Source organism: Erinaceus europaeus, chromosome 12 (genome assembly GCF_950295315.1).
Source record: "Erinaceus europaeus chromosome 12, mEriEur2.1, whole genome shotgun sequence".
NCBI lineage: Eukaryota > Metazoa > Chordata > Mammalia > Eulipotyphla > Erinaceidae > Erinaceus > Erinaceus europaeus.
In genome coordinates this window covers 97,903,749-97,925,311 of record NC_080173.1, presented here as the reverse complement: position 1 = coordinate 97,925,311, position 21,563 = coordinate 97,903,749, and the positions used below count along the sequence as shown (strand labels likewise).

Below are 21,563 nucleotides of genomic sequence, written 5' to 3'. Positions count from 1 at the left end.
TGCTTTAACATGGGCCCAGATCGGGAACCATGGGCTACCAGGCCCCCCAGACAGAAAATATCGGGGGTCAAGAGTGTGAGGTATGGGCAGTGACTATGACAGGGAAAAGACTTTCCTCTTTTTCTTTTTTTTTTGGCCTCCAGGGTTATTGCTGGGGCTCGCTGCCTGCACCACGAATCCACTGCTCCTGGAGACCATTTCCCCCCCCCCCCTTTGGTTGCCTTTGTTGTTTTATCATTGTTGTGGTCATTATTATTGTTGTTGTGGTGGTTGCTGTCATTGTATAGGACAGAGAGAAATCGAGAGAGGAGGGGAAACGGGGGGGGGGGGAGCAAGACAGACACCTGCAGACCTGCTTCACTGCCTGTGAAGCAACCCCCCTGCAGGTGGGGAGCCGGGGAATTCAAACCGGGATCCCTACACTGGTCCTTGCGCTTCGCGACACGTGCGCTTAACCCGCTGTGCTACTGCTCGACTCCCGGGGAAAAGAATTTCCTGGTGCATGTATGCTTCTAGAAGAGTCTGAAGATTCGGGGTAGGGAGAAGGGAATAGACAATTCCAATGCAGTAAAATCCCACCTTTACAGTCACAGGTACAAGAGCAGGGCAGGACAAGCAGCACCTGTTTCTAGTTTCTGTCTCCTTCCCTACCTTTCTGGCCAGTCTGATGTATCCCAAGCGCCTTCAGGTACCGAATACTCGTGCTTTTATCCTTGGGATTAGAGGGGTTCTTCTTGGTCTGACGCAAGACCTTGGAGAAGGCCAGCTTCATGTGCTGGTCCACTGTCTTCAACAGAAAGTACCTGCACCGGAATGGAAGTGAGGCAGGGGGGAGGGTGCCAGGACCACAACTTACCCAGTGCTCGGGAGAGGCCGCACCCCACACTCCCAGCATCTGGGCAGACCCACACGTAGACACACTGGTCGGTGGGGAAGCCACGTCAAGACTGATGGCACAGGTCTGCCAAGGGTCTCTGCCTCACTGGCCATCATGCAAAATGCAGCCAAGTGGGGCTGAGGAATTTCGGTAGCCCAAAGGCTCTAAAGTATGTGTCAAAAAATTAGAAGTCTAATTGCATTTCTACCCTATTCACTGGGCAAATGCCTGCAATGGCTCAACACGAAGCTCTAGAGCACTTACTTGGTGTTAAAGAACATGAGGGTGGTCAGCAGAGTGGAAGGGGAGTGAGCTCCAAGCTGCTTGCACTCCCAGAGCATCTCCTCGGTCACGTGGCTGGGCAGGACATAACCTAGGAGGCACAGAGACTGCTACCAGAGGATGGCAAGAAGCTCCTCTAAGACCCAGGAGGAGCGGTGTGAGGGAACATAAGGCCCACACAGGAATACAAATGGTCTTATGTTTGTTTTTTTTTTCCTTCCAGGATTATTGCTGGGATCGGTGCCTGCACCATGAATTCACCGCTCCTGGAGGCCATTTCCCCCCCTTTTTGTTGTAGCCTCATTGTGGTTATTATTACTGCCATTGTTGATGTTGATGAGAGAGGAGGAGAAGACAGAGAAGGGGAGAGAACGGCAGACACCTGCAGACCTGCTTCACCGCCTGTGAAGCGACTCCCTTGCAGGTGGGGAGCCGGGGGCTCGAATCGGGATCCTTAACGCCAGTCCTTGTGCTTTGCGCCACGTGCGCTTAACCCACTGCGCCACCACCCGACCCCTGGTCTTATGTTTTTAATGCTCAGTTCTGGTTTATGGTGGCTTCCAGGGATTGAACCTGGGATCTTGGGAGTTTCAGGCATGAAAGTCCTTTCTGCTAGGATGCTGTCCACCACCCTGGACCAGGAGTGCGACTGCAGCCAGAGGAGAAGCCTTCCCAGAGTAGACAGAATTCCCTGGGACGCTTAAGCTTTCAGTTTAAGTTTTCTTGTGTGGCTTCTTTAATTTTTTGTCTCAGATTTATAAGATCATTAAATTCTGACGCTGGGCTTCAGTTGTTTAAACAGCTCTAAAAATGTATTTGTGTACACACACACACACACACACACACACACACACACACACGAAGACCAGTCTCCATATTCTGATCATGTTCACCATGTTTCAAAAATATCAAGCTGCCGTAATAAAAAGTAGGGCTCCTCTAGCCAGCACCATCTGCAGCTCTTCAAACCATGCCTACAACTGCTACGGAGCCAAAGAACATAAGAGAGCTAAGAAATCCCAGCTGACAGGCTAGCTGGGACTCCCACGGTGCAGGCTGAGCTATTTCTCTGTGCTGTCATTTTGCTCGTATTTCTATTTCAGCTACCCACAAGACAAGTTCCAGATTGCATGCACTCCAAGGTGTGCACACACTGTGAACACTGAAGATGCAGTGCCACCCCCAGGATGGATGTGATCACGTGGCAGAAGCTGGGCGAAGTCTGGCTGTACCGGTGTATCCCCAGTGCTTCTCCGAGCTCAGGACAGGATGTCAGGCCATTTGACCCCTTTGGCTGCTGGCATTATCTGACATCACAGTTCTTTTCTTTCTTTCTTATTTTTTAAATTTTAATTATTTTTATTTAGTTCCTCGTTGCCCTTGTTTTATTGTTGCAGTTATTATTGTTGTTGTTGTTGATGTCGTCCTTGTTGGATAGGACAGAAAGAAATGGAGAGAGGAGGGGAAGACAGAGAGGGGGAGGGGAAGACAGACACCGGCAGACCCGCTTCACCGCCTGTGAAGCGACTCCCCTGCAGGTGGGGAGCTGGGGGCTCGAACCGGGGTCCTTATGCCGGTCCTTGCGCACTATGCCACATGCGCTTAACCCACTGCACCACTGCCCGACCCCCGAGTCTAGCATTTTATCTATCTACCACACTACCTTCTGCCTGCTCTACTTTAAACTTAAAAAAAAAAAAAAAAAAAACTTTTAAAACTTTACTTAAGAAGACAGAGAGAAACTGAGAGGGAAAGGGATGGAGAAGGAGAGACAAAAAACAGAGAGACGTCTGCAGTACGGCTTTGCCAATACTGCAGCCTTCCCAGGCAGGTGGGGACCAGGGGTTTGAACCTGGGTCCTTGTGTATAGTAACACAACCAGATACACCACTGTCTGTGCCCCCCACCCCCGCACAACTTTTAATAGAAAACAATGTGCGGGGCAAGGGCTGGGGCGGGGAGACAACCCCACATTCTTTTTTTTTTTTCTCAATATTTATTTATTTATTCCCTTTTGTTGCCCTTATTGTTTTATTGTTGTAGTTATTATTGTTGCCAAGTCCTTGTCAGGCTAGAACCATCTGGGTGCTATGTGTGGCGAGTGTGTTCGCTCCGTATCAGGCTAAGCAGGAGAGTTTCATGCTAGTGCCTACGACTCATAACCTCCTCACTCACACACTGTCACAGACAACTTACACAAGGAGTTGTTCATTTTCTTCTCTTATTTTTGGTCACCAAGGCTATTGCTGGAGCTTGGTGCCTGCATAACAAATCAAATCCATCCACCACCCCCAGTTTTTTTCAGAGATCCAGAGAGAAGCAGAGAGAGAGAGACTCCTGTAGCACTGTGCCACTGCTTGTGCAGCTTTCTCCTGCAGGCAGGGCTTTGCACGGCCACGTGAGAGCTCTACTGGTGTACTAGGTGCACCACTACCAGGACCCCCCAAGGAGTCGTCCATGTTCAGACCCAGGTGTGACAAAGACATTCAGAGACCAGGAAGATTCTTACCAAGTGGAGTGACTCGGGGTTGAACATCCTTTAGAACTTCATGTAGCCACTCCGTGAATCGGACATAATAAAGGTCGGAGAATATGTCATCAACCCGCCCATTCTCAAAAAGATACTGAAAGAAAAACAATCGGTCAAAGTTGCTGGTGGTCTGCCGGAAATGACTTCCAGAGGAGCAAGCCTGTCTGCCTGTTAGCGCCTCGAGTCTCCCACGGCAAATCCAAGCCAAGTCAAACCGCCCAGCAGGGAACGCTCCCGCAGCACACTCTCGGAGGCTAAGCCTATGTTCTGCTAAACCACCTCCTTGCCTCACACACCACACTTTGTATCATCTGAACTGATTAACAGGGTAAACTGTGTGACAGTCACCGCACCTTGACAAAGCAAAAAGGAACATGCAGACTCTGGTGCCAGTGTCTTATTAGCTATGGTATAATGTAAATAATTTGCTTGTTTTCTTTAAACTTTTGGGACTCAGTCTCCTTTGTCAGTGAATGGCGGCGATGATCACCTATCTTCCGTTACTGGGAAGAGATGTATGAGCCAGAAGGAAAGCAATCACTCCATACTTTGGGTGACTAGACAAGAAGGACCAAAGGAAAAGCAGGTATTCTCCGCCCAGGTGAAGGGGAGAATATCAACCAACAAATTCTCTTACAACACTCCACTTCAAGAACACTCCACTTCAAGAGACCCACCACTGCTCTCCTCAACTGTCAGTTTAGTGTGAATTTCCCGGGTAGGGGTAGCTAGCATAATGGTTCTGCAAAGAGACTGCCTGAGGCTCCATAGTCCCAGGTTCAATCCCCTGCACCACCATAAGTCAGAGCTCAGCAGTGCTCTGGTAAAAAAAAAAAAAAAAAAAAAGTCAATTTCTTTGTTATATTTCATCATCCATTTTAACAAGGCTCCAGCAAATAGTGACTTTATGTTACTCAGTGAGGAGGACAAGCTTATGTAAATGTGAAGCTTTGTTTTGGATGAACTGGTTTATGCAAAAAACATGCTCATTTTACAACATTTTGAGATTAAAAATGCTTTGTGTGCGGCACAGGAGGTGGTACAGTGGGCAGAGGATTTGATCTGTAAGCATGAGGTCCCAAATTCAATCCCTCTGGTTCTCTCCCAGAGGAAGATTAATTAATGAGGAAGTTAATTTAAAAAGTGTTTTGTTTTAAAAAAGAAAGAAAGAAACGGGCAAAAAAAAATTTTGTATTTTTTTTGTATCAGTTTGAGACGCTGGTGCCCCACCTGTAGGGGGGGTTGCTTCACAGGCAGTGAGGCAGGTCTGCAGGTGTCTGTCTTTCCCCCTTCTCGATTTCTCTCTGTCCTATCCAACAACGATGACAGCAGTAACAACAACAATAATAACAACGAGGGCAACAAAAGGGGAAAAAGTTTCTTTTAAAAAAAAGCAGCAGCAGAAAAGCAGGCCCACTAATGGACCTTTTTCCCCCCTATCAATATAACAAATGGCTTTGAAGCATTACCTAGGAACCTTCAGTCTACAGTTGAAAAACTGACAGTCCTTATTACAACCACTGCTGGCAAACGCTAGAAAAACAACAACCACTGCTTATTTTACTAATTTGACTAAGCAGCAAGTATCAAGTGGCAACACAGCTCCAACACACTCCCGTGAAGAACTACTTCCTACCTTCTGAATACACAGGAAAATATAGTACAGCACATCTGGGTCATAAGGTTCACCCTCTCCATTTCGAGCTTCCCGGGTCATTAGACAGAGTCCATAATTTAACTCAGCCACAGCAGAAGAAATGAGATCTTCTTGGAATCGCAGCAGTTGACGCCCTGCAACACAAGTCCGGAAGGTGAATGGGGGGGGGGGGGGGTCTTGGCAACAGTCATCTCACTTTGTTGGTCATTCATATCTCTTAGGACTCAAGAGATAAGGAGGGCTCAGAGCAGATGCTGCCCATTCAGGGTGCTGGGGATCAAATGGTCATTTGCATCTGGGATCAGAATGGGTTGACAGAGGCAACAATACCACATGCCCAGTTACACCAAAGACTTTCTTTTCTAGACTCCCCAGTCCACATATCCCCAAAAGTATTGTTAGGATTAAGAAATACAAGTCCACTCCAGCCCCAATCTACTTTCTGAAACGAGAGAGTATTATGAGCTCATATAACACTAAGGAAGAGGGAGTCTGAGCACAATCGCGGGTTCCCTTTGCCCTATGAGGACAGGTCAGTTCCAGAAACAGACATGTAGAAATACGCCTGGTTTGGGGCAAACTCCCTGCAGCTGCTTGTCTTCAATTCAGCTTCCTCTTTCAGAAATTGTTCTCCCGTCCCCAGAAGCAAATATACCTCTATTTCACCAAGCCTTCTTTTAGATGGGCCAGGAGACCTGGCAGAGTGCATTCCTTAGTAATCCAAAGCCCACCCTTCCCTCCTTCCCTCGCTCCCAAATACTCACTCCCAATGGGTGCGAGTCTGTTCTGAGCATCCTTCTCTAGCTCAGCATTCTTGGTCTGGGCCCAGGTTTTCCACACTTCAAGTCCTTCTTCTGGCTTCAGAGAATTTGGAAGAAGAAGTTCCGGGGACGGCTGTGGCTGTGGCTGTGGCTCAACTTCAGCCACCTGGACAGTTTGAGCCTGCGAGACAGACGTCACCAAAACGTGGCTGATACTATTTTACAGCAGACTCTTTAGCAAATGTCAAAGGGAAAAAAGTCCTCAAACTACCCTATTTTTAAGAAACTTTGGAGCTACCAATAGATTCCTCAACTCAGAGGCGGCAAGGGCTAGTGTGGCACTTCTCAGCTCAGGCCATGCATTTCAATTCGTAAGAATACCAGTAAAGGGAGTCGGGCGGTAGCGCAGCGGGTTAAGCGCAGGTTCGAGCTCCCGGCTCCCCACCTGCAGGGGAGTCATTTCACAAGTGGTGAAGCAGGTCTGCAGGTGTCTGTCTTTCTCTCCCCGTCTTCCCCTCCTCTCTCCATCTCTCTGTCCTATCCAACAATGACGACAATAGTAACTACAACAATAGAAAAAAGGGCAACAAAAGGGAATATACACACACATAAATAAAAGAATACCAATATAGGGCAGGAGGAGAATGCATAATGGCTCTGCAAATAGAATCTTATGGCTGAGGTTCAAAAAACAAACAAACAAAAAAAAAAAAAACACAACAACACATGGGTTCCACCCCAAATTTCCATTTACTATTTTAAAAATATTTTAAAATATTTTATTTATTATTTATTTTTGGATGGAGACAGAGAGGAATTGACAGGGGAAAGGGGGGATAGAGAAAGAGACACCTTCAATGCTTGTGAAGCTGGGGCTTGAACCTGGGTCCTTGCACATTGTAAGATGAGCTCTATGAGGTGCACCACTGCCTGTCCCCTCAAAATTCCTTTTAGATACATATCAGTCATTTTTAAAAACTTTCTACATAGGGTAGAAGAGAGAGCACAGTGGTTATGAAAAAGACTTTCATCCCTGAGGCACCACAGGCCCCAGTCATCAGTACCACAGGCCAGTGTAGATAGGTGCTCGGGTTACAACAAACCAACCAAACTTTCCTAAATAAAAAGGCATTTCTAGTGTTCAGTTACTGTTGAGAACCACTGGCCCAAAGAGATTCTCATGCCTGAGGCTCCGAATTCCCAGGTTCAATCTTCCACACCACCATAAGCCAGAGCTGAGCAGTGCTCTGCTAAACAAACAAACAAACAAACAAAAAACTACTGGTCCAAACACTACTCAAACTACAATGGGCAAACAAGTCATTTGGGAATTTTACAAAAAATCTGCCTTAGATTTGAACCATCTAGGGAAAAGGGAGATGTGAGACATGTTTCTAACAAGCTCCCAAGGGAAAGAGCTGGTCTGGAGACCACACTTTTGAATTATCAAATGATCACAGGACCAACTATTAAGCTTCATTGCACCTTAAAATAATATGTCCTGCTTTTAGCTTTTTCCTTTAATGTACAAGAGATGAAACTTAAGAGTCTTACATAATATGCACTCTACTGATCAACTTCCTTCACCCAATTCTTACTTAAAAAAAAAAAAAAAAACAGAGCACTGTTCAGCTCTGGCTTATGGTGGTGCCAGGAATTGCACCTGGGACTTTGGGGCCTCGGGCACAAAAGTCTCTTTGCATAACCTTTATGCTATCTACCCTCTGTCCAATTCTTACTTATGTTTATAAGAAAGTGAGACAGGGGAGTCAGGTGGTAGCGCAGCGAGTTAAGCGCAGGTGGTGCAAAGCGCAGGGACCGGCGTGAGGATCCCTATTCGAGCGCCCGGCTCCCCACCTGCAGGGGGGTCGCTTCATAAGCAGTGAAGCAGGTCTGCAGGTGTCTGTCTTTCTCTCCCCCTCTTTCCATTTCTCTCTGTCCTATCCAACAACGATGACACCAATAACAACAACAAAAAAACCCAAGAGCAACAAAAGGGAATATTAAAAAAAAAAAAAAGCCACCAGGTGTTTCTAATATCCCGTCAAGACGGACATGAGTCGGCACTTAAAGGATGACAGGTAAATGGACAGCCCCTCTCCCGCGCCGCTGGACGATGGCAGATGCGACTCGAGGCCTCTCTAACTATACAAGGCTCTACCCACATCTCATTCTATCTTTTTTTTAGATGTCTTTAATGATCTTTTATTAATTTATTGGATAGAGACAGCTAGAAATCGAGAGGGAAAGGGGAGATAAAGACACCTACAGCCCTGCTTCACCACTTGCAAAAGCTTTCCCACTGCAGGTGGGGACCGAGGTTCAAACCAGGGTCCTTTGAGCACTGTAACATGTGCGCCACCACCCGGCCCTAGTTCCCATTCCATCTTTACAACACTGCTCAAACTCAAGCGGACATTTCTTCTGAAGATAGAAGCTATTTCCTGCTGAGAGAGAGAGCGAGCGAGCACTAGAGACATACACACAAAAAGAATGGTCTCAACCTCTATGGACTGAGAGCAAAGTCAAGCAGGCAGGGGCAGACAGTAGTCCTGGATTTTAATCACACTGCCCATGAAGAGGGGTGGACAACAACACATGGGTCTCACACCCATGTACTTTCTTTTTAGATGGATTAAAAGAAACTACAGGGGAGTCGGGCGGTAGCGCAGCGGGTTAAGCGTAGGTGGTGCGAAGTGCAAGGACCAGTGTAAGGGTCCCGGTTCAAGCCCCCAGCTCCCCACCTATAGGGGAGTCGCTTCACAAGCGGTGAAGCAGGTCTGCAGGTGTCTTTCTCTCCCCCTGCCTGTCTTCCCCTCCTCTCTCCATTTCTCTGTCCTGTCCAACAACAATGAAATCGATAACAATAACTACAGCAAGAAAACAAGGGCAACAAGAGGGAATAAATAAATAAAAAATAATTAAAAACAAAACAGACAAACAAAAAAACTACAGCACCAACTAGGCTAACCCATCTCCATTTTGAATCAATCTGATTCCTGAGTCAATTCTCCATACCCAAATGGTTGAGAAACATCATTCAAATGAAGGCAAATAGCTTATACCTGACAATAGTTCAACCAAATATCTTTGCTTGACAACAAATACAAATAAAAACCGTGCATTACAAGTCAGGGGTTGTATCCGGCTCTGAAAGCTCTGTGAACACTGGAGCCCTGAAAGTCGCTTCTCAAGCTGCTGGCCATTCTCGCCTCAGGCGGATGGATTTCCATGTCTGCGCCCGCGCCGGCAAGGCAGACCTGCCCGTGATAGAGCCCAGGCTACTCTGGGTCTCAATGACGCTCCAAATAACAGCTACAGAAGGCCAGAGCATTTTCCTGTTTCTCCTCCCGATTTGTTCAATGACAACACTATTTACACAAAGTGGAAATCTAGAAGTCCGAGTAGACAAGTGAGTAGGGACCAAGAGTGTGTTAATATACAGAGTTAGAAGCTTCCCACTGCTGTGTCTCCGATTCAACAACCCCAAGCCTCCTGAGAGCCAGAACCGTTTCTCCTACATACATGTTCCCATGCAAGATGAAATCTCCGGATCCAAGTCGGGCCTTGTACACTGTGGTATAGTCTTTTATATGTATAACAGAGCTTTCGGGAAATGAGATCTTAAGAGTTATTCTTTGGCCAGAAGGTTACTCACCCAGTAGAGTGCATGTTACAATGTGTGAGTGAGGCTGAGCCCTGGACCACCAAATGGGGGGAGGGGCTTCATAAGCGCCCGGGGGGGGGGGGGGGGTGTCTTCTAGAGAGGGGGGGTCTCCTCTCTCCCTCTATATCTGTCTTACCCTCTACCTAGACGACAAAGCAAAGCAAAGACAGACATGCCAGCTGCTAGGACCAGTGAAGTCATATAGGTATTGAGCCCCAGCAATAAATAACCTGGAGGCAAAAAAAAAAAAAAAATCAAACAAATCTACGTAGCAACGGGGTTAAGGCTTCACGTGCCGGTCCAGGACTAAATCCCAACTGCCACTTACTGACAGTAGCTTTGTCGTCTATTATTTAAATACACTTGACTGGTGTCCGAGTCTCCTGAGTCTGCTGACCTGTAAAATGGAGACAGTAGTACACAGCCCAGGAGACCGGTATGAGAATTGATGAGTTAATACTGTAACACTGAGATCGGTACTTGGCAGATAATTAAAATGATCACCACCAAAAGAAAAGGCAGTCATCTGGAAGGTGCCGAAAGCCACTGCACTTGGGCTGGGGAGACAGTGCAGTGGCCATGCAAATGATTGCATGTCTGAGGCTGAGTTCCCAGGTTCAATTCCCAGCACCACAATAAATCAGAACAGAGCAGTGCCCTGGCCATAAACAAAGCAAACAAAAAGACCTCACTGTACTGGGTAGACATCCCTTAGGAAGAACAGGCTGGCTACCTAATGAGTTTTGAGAAACAACGTGTATGATTCTCCTATGAGTCAGCAAGAACGTCCAAAGGAGAAGAGTTTCAGACAGAGAGGCGCAGAGGCAGAGAGTGAGAGAGACGCCACAGTGCTCCCACTCCCACGGGGTGGGGTGAGCGGCTTGACCCGAGCTCCTGCACGACACTACACGCGCACTACCAAGTCAGGATCTCACTAGCGACTCCAAATTTCTTTCTCTAATAATTTCTATAAAAAAATTGATTGGGGGGGGCTGGGCAGTAGTGTTAAACACACACTGCACGAAGTGCACAGACAGGCATAAGAATCCCGGTTCGAGCCCTTGGCTCCCCACCTGCAAGGGGGGTTGCTTCACAGGTGGTGAAGCTGGTCTGCAGGTGTCTGTCTTTCTCTCCCCCTCTCTGTCTTACCCTCCTCTCTCCATTTCTCTCTGTCCTATCCAACAACAACAGCAATGACAATAATAACAGCAACAACAATAAACAACAAGAGCAACAAAGGGGAAAAAATGGCCTCCAGGAGCTGTGGATTCGTAGTGCAGGCACCAAGCCCCAGTGATAATCCTGGAAGCAAAAAAAAAAAAAAAAAAATTGATTTTGGGGAGTTGGACGGTAGCACAGTGCATTAAGTGCAAGCAACGGCGTAAGGATCTCAGTTCGAGCCCTGATTCCCCACCTGCAGGGGAGTCGCTTCACAGGCTGCGAGGCAGGTCTGCAGGTGTCATTCTCTCCCCCTCTCTGTCTTCCCCTCCTCTCTCCATTTCTCTCTGTCCTACCCAACAATGATGACATCAACCACAACAATAAAACAAGGGCAACAAAAGGGAAAATAAATTTAAAAAAAAAATTGATTTTGGGTAAGGATGCTGGTTCAAGCCCCTGGCTCCCACCTGCGGGGGGGGTCACTTCACAAGCAGTGAAGCAGGTTTATAGGTGTCTATCTATCTTTCTCTCCCCATCTTCCCCTCCTCTCTCCATTTCTCTCTGTCCTATCCAACACAATTACACCAATAATAACTACAACAATAAAACAACAAGGGTAACAAAAGGGAATAAACAAATATTTTTAAAAAATTGATTTTGGGGGTGGGGCAGTGGTGCACCTGGTTGAGTGCACAGGCTACAGTGTGCAAGGACCAGGGTTCCAGCCCCCAGTTCCCACCTGCAGGGGAAAAGCTTCGCAAGTGGTGAAGCAGGGCTGCAGGTATCTCAGTCTCTCTCCCTTTCTATCACCCCCTTCCCTCTCGATTTCTGGCTGTCTCTATCCAATAAATAAAGATAATTTAAAAAATGATTTTTCAGGAGTCGGGCGGTAGCACAGCAGGTTAAGTGCAGGTGGCGCTAAGCTCAAGGACCAGCATAAGGATCCCAGTTTGAGCCCCCGGCTCCCCACCTGCAGGGGAATCGCTTCACAAGTGGTGAAACAGGTCTGCAGGTGTCTGTCTTTCTCCCCTTCTTTGTCTTCCCCTCCTCTCTCCATTTCTCTCTGTCCTATCCAAGAACAATGAGATCAACAACAACTATAACAATAAAACAACAAGGGCAACAAAAGGGAATAAATAAATAAATATTTTTTAAAAAAAGATTTTTGTCCTTTTCTTAATCTGTCATTTCTGGCCTAAGCTCCAGAGTGCAGTTCCTGGTCTGTTTTTTTTTTTTTTTTTAAAGATTTTATTTATTTATTAATGAGAAAGATAGGAGGAGAGAGAAAGAACCAAACATCACTCTGGCACACGTGCTGCTGGGGATCAAACTCTCAGGACCTCATGCTTGAGAGTCCAAAGCTTTATCACTGCACCACCTCCCAGACCACCTGAGCATCATTCTGACAAGTGAGGTGCTCAGGATTTAAGTTGGGACCTCATGCTTTCTTTTCTGTTCTTTTTAAAATTATCTTTATTTATTTATTTATTGGATAGAGACAGTCAGAAGTTGAGAGGAAGGAGGGCGATAAAGAGGGAGACAGAGAGAGACACTTGCAGCCCTGCTTCACCACTTGTGAAGCTTCCCCTGCAGGGGCTCGAATCTAGGTCCCTGCTCATTGTAAGGTGGGTGCTCAACCAGGTGCGCCACCACTCAGCCCCCGGAACTCATGTTTTCTTCTGGGCCCCAGATCTTTCCAGGTGAGTCTAATGTACTCCCCAGTCTAACCGTTTTTATATAAACTCCCTCACGTGTATTCCCAGCAGCTCCTGTCGCCTGAAGCAAACTGCCCTCAGCAGTCCCATGAGGCCAGGGGCTCTGTACTCACAGTGCTACTCACGGGACAGTACAAAGGGGAAATAGCTCACTTTGGTAGTGGCCTGCTTTGCCATGCACAAGACCCAGGTTCAAGCTCTGTCCCCATCGCACACTGAGGAAATTGCAGGTTTGTGGTCTACCTGAAAAAGTCAGCTGGGAGTGGTGAGCCCTAGCAACAACAACCCCGAGAAAGATTTCATATGGCAATGAATTTTAAATAAAATGTTGGACCCTTACACATGAGGTCCTGAGTTTGATCCTTAGCAACACAAATGCTGGGTCAGAGTGAAGGGCTGGTTCTCCCTTCTTCCTTAATATATAAAAGTTAAAATGGGCTTGGTGGTGGCGCACCTGATTGAGAATGCATTACAATGTGCAAGGACCCAGGTTTGAGCCCTTAGTCCCCACCTGCAGGGGGAAAGTTTTGCAAGTGGTGAAGCAGGGCTGCAGGTGTCTCTCTCTCTCTCTATCAGCCCCTTTCCTCTTGATTTCTGGCTGTCTCTATCCAATAAATAAAGATAATAAAAATATTACAAAAGGTAAGAAATCTTTGGCCCAAGAAGTGGAGCAGAAGTGAGCTGGACTTGTAAGCATGAACCTCCAAGTTTGATCAGAGCAGGGCTTTTTCCAGAGTGATGCTCCAGTTTTATGATATATATATACACACACACATATATATTAAACAAATCTTACTTACTTTATTTTTACCACAGCATTGCTCAGCTCTGGCTTATGGTGGCATGGGGGTTGACCTGGGACTTTGGAGCCACAGGCAGGAAAGTCTCTCTCTCCCTTAAAAAAAATTTTTTTTTATCTTTATTTATTGGATAGAGACAGCTAGAAATCAAGAGGGAATGGGGTGGTAGAAAAAGGAGAGAGAGACAGAGAGACACCTGCAGCCCTGCTTCACCACTCGCAAAGCTTTCCCCCTACAGGTATGCTATAGTCCCCCACCCTCCCTAGTTCTTTATTTTTATTTTTTTCAGAGCTGGGGTGTCCCACGTCCAAGACTTCACTGCTTCCACAGCTAGATATGGAGCTACAGTGTAGCAACAGACGGTTCCCTAGAGCTGCGGTACTCCAGTGTTCGGCTCAAAGCCACAACATACCCAGGTCTTTCTGATCTCTTATTAGTAAATGAAGCATTCTTTAGACAAACTATCATGGCCAGGAGGTGGCGCTGTGCAATGTTGGGCTCTTAACATGGGATCCTGAGTTGGATCCTTTATACCCCATGTGCCACAGTGATGCTGGTTCTCTCAGTCACTGATGAGTAAGAAATATCAAAAACTTGGGACCAGGTGGTGGCGCTCTTAGTTGAGTACACACATTACAGTGCACAAGGACCCAGGTTCAAGCTCCGGGTCCCCACTTGTAAGAGGAAAGCTCCACAAATGGTGAAGCAGGGCTGTAGGTCCCTCCCTCTCTCTCCCTCTTCCTCCCTCTCCTTTCTCTCTGTCTCTCTGATAATAAACAAACAAAAGAAATATTAAAAACTTAAAAATAAAAAGTTACAAATGGGAGACAGGCTGGGACATGGTCAACGCCCATGTTCAGCGGGGAAGCAATGACAGAAGCCAGACCTTCCACATTCTGCATCCCATAATGACCCTGGGTCCATGCTCCCAGAGGGATAAAGAATAGCAAAGCTATCAGGGGAGGGGATGGGATACAGAGATCTGGTGGTGGGAACTGTGTGGAGTTGTACCCCTCTTACCCTATGGTTTTTGTCAGTGTTATATATCTATATCTATATATATATGTATAGATTAAAAAACCCATTCCAAATGATAAATCCACTGGGAGAGCAATATAAATACATAATATGCAAAAAAAAAAAAAAAAAGTTAAAAATGCCAACATGGCTTCCATGACAAATTCTCAAGAATATAAAGAATATAAACACATCTCTGGGAAGTTCTACCACATAGCTGGCTCATCCAAGGCCTCCAAATTTTCCTTTTAAGACTGAATTATTGTTGTTGGGGGGGTGAGGGAGGAGCAGATGAGGGAGAGAAAACCAGAGTACTGCTCGGCTCTGGCATAAGGTGGTCTCTTTGGAATCTGTGGCCTCAGGCCTTTGTGAGGAGGGGGCTCTAACAGGCCAAGTTCTTTTCCCTGCCCCCCCCCACACACAGTGAGACTTTGAACAGGTCCATGAAAAGGTACCTTGGATCTTTTTACATTTTAAATATTTATTTATTCCCTTTTATTGCCCTTGTTTTATTGTTGTAGTTATTGTTGTTGATGACATCGTTGTTGGATAGGACAGAGAGAAATGGAGAGAGGAGGGGAAGACAGAGAGAAATGGAGAGAGGAGGGGAAGATAGAGGGGGGAGAGAAAGATAGACACCTGCAGACCTGCTTCACCGCTTGTGAAGTGACTCCCCTGCAGGTGGGGAGCCAGGGACTCAAACTGGGATCCTTATGCCAGTCTTTGTGCACTTAACCCGCTGCGCTACCATCCGACTCCCACCTTTGATCTTTTAATTCGCTCAGAGAAGGCAGTCTCTTCACAGTGCTGAATTCAGAGCCTGTGTGCTAACACTATGGGAGCTCCACAGGACCTCCTGGGGAGTATATCCATTAGTCTCTATGTAGAATGTCACATTAAAAAAAACAAAACAAAACAAAACAAAAACCTAGGAAGAACTCTAGGCATTTACACCCGAAACCGTTGTTTCGATTTCTCTCTCTATACCAGAACAGAAACCCTGCCTGCTACATACCTTCAGCTGCTGGTTCTGTCCCCTCCATTGCCCACAAGTAAACTATTAAACATACTCCGGGAAGACCAACCCTGTAGTAAACAAGCCAGACAACTGAGGTTACTAGGCAACTTCTGTGTCACGTGGGGTGGGTCCTGAGGGAGGAGAAGGCCTACTGGGAAGTTTCACTTACTGAACAAGTGACCTGAAGCTGCTGCTGCTGCTGCTGCTGTGGCGGCGGTGTCTGCTCCTGGGGCGCTTGCTGTTGGGCCTGTTGCTGGGGGTCCCATATATGGACAGTCTGAGCTGTGTTCTGGTATGTGCCTGCCACAGCCTGCACAGCCACTGGAATGTGGATGTTGCCATTCATGAACTGTGCTGGAAAGAGAGAGTTTGCAAGGGTCTGCACGACCTCTTCGTGGGAGTTCTTTACTACAGATGTGGTGCCCACCATCTTCTCTTTGTCATCCTCCAGCTTTACGGCTGCCAGGGCTGTGGGTGAGCCACTGACGTGCACTGCATTGTAGGCTTCCTGGGGAATGGCAATGTGGGTGATGCTCTGCTGCTGAGGGTCCCCCCGGGGCTGGGCAGAGTAGACAGGGATGGTCCAGGTTTCTCCTGTAGGGCTCGTGATGGTCCCGGTGGCACTGTACAGATGGGCACTGTCTACTGTCAGTAAATCTGGTCTCAAAGACACATAACTTTGCTGCTGGCCCTGTGGAATGGCCAGCACGGTAGCCACTGGTTGCCCTGAGATGGCATAGGACACAGTGATGGGCATGTCCACTTTGCGTTTCTTCACTGGCTGAAGGACACTGGCTGTGCCAACCCGTCGCTCCCCTTCCCGGGGTGAGCCCTGCTGGGACGGTGGTGGGGAAAGGGCACCCACAGTCTGGATCTGGATCTGCTGACCCCCCGCCAGAGCCTGGCCGGCCGCCAGCTGAGCCTGGATCTGCTGGTGCGGGAGGTGCTCATCGGGGAGCTCGGCGGCCTGGATCTGCTGAGCCGCCTGCACGTGCTGCACCTGGATCTGGGCTGCCTGCAACTGGGAGGGGCTGGGGCTCTGCAGAGACGGCGTCTGGATGGAGGGCGCTGCCGGCTGCGGCGCCTGGCCCTGGATCTGCACCTGGACCTGGATGGGCTGCTCGGCAGGCTGGTGAACAGTGAGCTGCGGGGAGAGCTGCTGGGCCAGGACCTGCTGCGGAGACTGCTGCACCTGCACCTGCACCTGCAGGGAGAAGGGGGTGCGGTAAGTGGGGCGCAGCACCAAGAATCAACTCCCCAAGTCAGAGGGCCCTGGGCAATGTGAGCGGGGGTGGCCTGGCTGTCACGCCCAGGCTCTGAGGAGGCCTCAGTCCCCGTGCCACATAGCCAGCGGCACAGTGCATTCAGAACAGCACAGATCCAGAGCAGTTAGACTAGCCACTGGAACCTACAATGCAATATTAGGACTCAAATCATCTTTATTTTTTAAAAAACTTTTCATTACCTTTATCAGATAGAGACAGCCAGAAATCGAGAGGGAATCGAGAGACAGCAGCACTGTGTCACCACTTGTGAAGCTGTCCCCTGCAGGTGGGGATCAGCGGCTTGAACCTGGGTCCTTGTGGATTGTAGTATGTGTACTCAACCAGGTGCACCACCACCCAGCCCCCTTAAATTATCTTTTAACTGTTATTTTACAGTGTGATTCATTTTACTTTTGAATACTGGTATAGTCAGTCATACATGTATATAAAATCCAAATATAACAACAATAAAATAACAAGGGCAACAAAAGGGAATAAACAAATATTTTTTTAAAAAATCCAAACATATATATAATGGTGTTATGCTAAAAAGTACTTTATGCAGCAACCTGTGAAGATGAACTAAGAGCACTGGATCTACATGCATGAGAGCCCAAGTTCAAGCCCTGGCATTGCATATGCCAGAGTGGTTCTATTTTTGACCCCTCTATCAATAAAAAAAATAAATCTTTTAGAGCCAAGCAGTGGCTCACTGGGAAGAGAGCACATGTTAAAAAGCACAAGGACCTGAGTTCAAATTCCCAGTCCCTACCTGTGGGAGAGAAGCTTCATGAATGATGAAGCAGTGCTGCAGGTGTCTCTCTCACCCCCAAATTTCTGTCTCTCTCTCAAAAAAAAAAAAAAAAAAAAAAGAGGGTGGGGATATCTACTTGGAGATAACCCTGGTGGCAAAACAAAGAAAGTGATACTCTCATTTTCTCTTTCTTGTTAATAAATCAAAACTAAATCCTGATATTCTTTTCTTTTTTATGCCTCCAGGGTTATTGCTGGGGCTCGGTGCTTGCACTATGAATCCACTGTTCCTGGAGGCTACTTTTCCCCTTTTTGTTGCCCTTGTTTATTGTTGTTGTTAGGACAGAGAGCAATTGAGAGAGGAGGGGAAGACAGAGAAGGGGAGAGAAAGATAGACATCTGCAGACCTGCTCCACCACTTGTGAAGTGACCCCTCTGCAGGTGGGGAGCTGGGGAGTTCGAACCGGGATCTTTACGCCAGTCCTTGTGCTTCACGCCATGTGCACTTAACCCATTGCATCACCACCCAGCCCCCCGATACTCTTTAAAAAAATTATTTATTTATAATTGAATTGGGAAAGAGAGAAGTTGAGAGAGAAGAGGGAGATAAGAGAGGGAAAGAGGGCGGGAGTAGTTACTATAAAGGTTCTGCAGAGACTCTCATGCCTGAGGCTCCAAGGTCCCAAATTCAATCCCCTGAACCATCACAAGCCAGAACTAATCAGTGCTCTGGTAAAAAAAAAAAGGGGGAGGAGAGGGAGAGGGAGAAGAGAGCGATATCTGATATATTTAGACCTGTTCACCGCTCATGAAGATTTCTCCTGCAGGTGGGGCCCAGGGACTTGTACCCAGGTCTTTGCACAGTGTAATGTGTGTATTTAACCAGGTGCATTACCACCTGGCTCCCATCCTGATACTTACTTTTTAAAAAAGATTTTGTTTATTTATAAGAAAGATAGGGGGAGAGAAAAAAACCAGACATCACTCTGGCACATGTGCTGCTGGGGATCAAACTCGGGACCTCATGCTTGCGAGTCTAAAGCTTAACCACTGCGCCACCTCCCAGACCACCCATCCTGATACTTTCTAAGAAGTTATTATAGAGTATCAGGAGGTGGCACACCAGGTTAAGCACACATGTTACCATGTGCAAGGACCCTGGTTCAAGCCCCTGCTCCCCACCTGCAGGGAGGATGCGCTTCATGACTTTTGAAGCAGGTCTGCAGGCATCTGTCTCTCTCTCTGCTTCTATTGCTCCCCCCCAATTTCTCTCTGTCCTAGCAAATAAAATAGAAAGAAAGAGAAAAGTTAATAGGGACTGAATCTCACTCTTTGTTTTTCTTTCTTTTTTTTAAATTTATTTTCCCTTTTGTTGCCCTTGTTGTTTAACATTGTTGTGGTTATTGCTGTCATTGTTGGATAGGACAGAGAGAAATGGAGAGAGCAGGGGAAGACAGAGAAGGGTAGAGAAAGACAGACACCTGCAGACCTGCTTCACCGCTTGCAAAGCGACTCCCCTACAGATGGGGAGCCAGGGGCTTGAACCGGGATCCTTAAGCTGGTCCTTGCGCTCTGTGCCATGTGCGCTTAACCCGCTGCGCCACCGCCTGACCCCTTTTTTTCTTTTTAAGATTTAGTTCCTGACCAGAATGCCACTCAGCTCCAGTTATCATTGGTACAGGGAGAGGATTGAACTTTAGAGCTCTTGCATGCAAGTTGTATGTATAACTAACCCCAAATCACACGTCTGCTAAGAATGCAACTCACAGTGTGTTGGTACTCAAGTATACACAACAGAAAAGATGCCATGTTTAGTATGTAATTTTAAAAAAGGTTTTCCATGGGGGCTGGGCAGTGGCACAGCGGGTTAAGCGCACAAGGTGCAAAGCACAAGGACTGGCATAAGGATCCTGGCTCGAGCCCCCGGCTCCCCACCTGCAAGGGTGGGGGGTCGCTTCACAGGTGGTGAAGCAGGTCTGCAGGTGTCTGTCTTTCTCTCTCCCTATTTTTCCCCTCACAATTTCTCTTGTCCAAAAAAAAAAAAAAAAGAAAAGAAAAATTGGCCACAGGAGCAGTGGATTCACAGTGCAGACACAGGGCTCCTGGAGGGGAAGGGAAAAAAAAAAAAAGGTATTAGGAAGACAGAAAGCAAGAAGTCAGATGAAGGATTATAGCTACTAGAAATAAGAGATTAAAAAAAAAAAAAAAAAAAAAAAAAAAAAGGATAGCCAAGGATGATGATGGAACAAATGGCTATCTATACAAAAAAAAAAAAACCTCAGACTTCCAGCTCACATTATACACAAAAAATGGAGGTGAACATACAGACATTTCTCTCAAAAAGATACTCAAATGACCACAAACCACAGCAAGTGGTTCAGCATAATTATCAAGGAATTCATGTTAACACGGTCTGAGTGGGACCCAGCAGTGGTGAACCCAGCAGACTGTAAGTACCACCCCCTCCCCAAGCCCCCAATTTCTGTCTCTATGAAAACAAACAAAGACAACAAAATAAAACAAAAAGAAGACCAAAACAAATAAATGGGTGGGGGAAACAGCATAATGGTTAGGCAAAGAGAATCTCAATCTCATGCCTGAGGCTTAAAGTCCCAGGTTCAATCCCCAGTAATACCAGAAGCAGCAGCTTAGCAGTGCTCTGGTAAAAATAAATAAATAAATAAATATCCACAAGCTTCCCAGGAGGTGGTATAGTGGACAGGGTGTTGGACTCTCAAAAGCATATGAGTTTAATCCCAGCACTGCATGTATCAGAGCCATGCTCTGGGTTCTAATTGGTCAATACAGAAAGCTTTGCAGGAGAAAAAGTCCCCACCTGAAGAGGGAAAGCTTCACAAGTGGCAAATCAACACTGCAGGTGTCTCTTCCTCTCTATCCCCCTTCAATTTCTCTCTGTCCTATCAAATTAAATAGTTATTTGAAAAAAAACAAAAAGTGCCTTGGCTGGAGAGATAACATAATGGTTATGGTAAAGACTTTCATGCCTGAAATAATGATCTATCTTCTATCTCATTTTAATAAAAAATAAAGGTGGATAAAGCACTGGACTCTCAAGCATGAGGTCCTGAGTTCCATCCCCAGCAGCACATGTACCAGAGTGATGTCTGGTTCTCTCTCTCTCTCCTCCTATCCCTCTCATTAATAAATATTTTTTTTAAAAAAAGTTCAGCAATCACATAATAAAAATTATTAAAAAAATAGATAATAAAGCCTAACACGAGACACCACTTCAAACCAATTATGATGGTTATCACAACAATGATGACGGGAGGGCAGGGAAATAGTATGATGGTTATGTATTTATAGATAGGAAACAAAGAAGCAGATGGGGGCCAGGTGGAGGTGCAGCAGGTTAAGGGCAGGCGGCGCAAAGTGCAAGGACCGGCGTAATGATCCCAGTTCAAGCCCCCCACCTGCAGAGGGGTCGCTTCACAAGTGGTAAAAAAGGTCTGCAGGTGTCTATCTTTCTCTTCCCCGTGTCTTCCCCTCTTCTCTCGATTTCTCTCTGTCCTATCCAACAATAACAACAACAATAGTTACAACAACAAGGGCAACAAAAGGGAAAAAATGGCCTCCAGGAGCAGTGGATTCGTAGTGCAGGCGTCGAGCCCCAGTGATAACCCTGGATGAAAAACAAAACAAAAAACCAAGCAGCACACATCACTCTGGTACATGTGCCCCCAGGGACTGAACTTGGGACCTCATGCTTGAGAGTCCAGGACTTTATCTACTGCCTCACAGAGATCACGTAGAACACTTTTTAAAAAGGAAAGATAAACCTGGAAAAGCATTCAGAGCTTGGTATCATGCTTCTATCACTCTCTCTGACTCTAAAGTAAAATCAACGGCTACCCGGAATGGTGGAGAGGTACAGGCACTGGCTGTGGAAAGAAAAGAAAAAAAGACTAAAGGAATAGTAATTTGGGAAATTTAAAACAGTCAGAGAATTGGTCTTGGAGCACAGCCAGAGGACTCCAGTCACACTGAGAGCCTGCTCTGGACACCTGTAGTCACACTCTACCACAACCCACAAACTTAA

General features: G+C 46.7%; 1 protein-coding gene across 2 annotated transcripts in view; it reads right to left on the bottom strand.

Annotated features, from left to right (window-relative positions):
• QRICH1 (glutamine rich 1) overlaps positions 1-21,563 on the bottom strand; it is a 40,221-nt gene that overhangs the window by 3,073 nt on the left and 15,585 nt on the right. For both annotated transcript variants that reach the window (XM_007533570.3, XM_007533569.3), the window contains 6 exons: positions 15,655-16,689; positions 6,111-6,288; positions 5,326-5,480; positions 3,669-3,783; positions 1,142-1,250; positions 652-803 (listed from right to left, as the gene is read on the bottom strand). In XM_007533570.3, the coding sequence (XP_007533632.2) occupies positions 652-803; positions 1,142-1,250; positions 3,669-3,783; positions 5,326-5,480; positions 6,111-6,288; positions 15,655-16,689 (1,744 nt within the window). The remainder of the gene's footprint in view (positions 1-651; positions 804-1,141; positions 1,251-3,668; positions 3,784-5,325; positions 5,481-6,110; positions 6,289-15,654; positions 16,690-21,563) is intronic.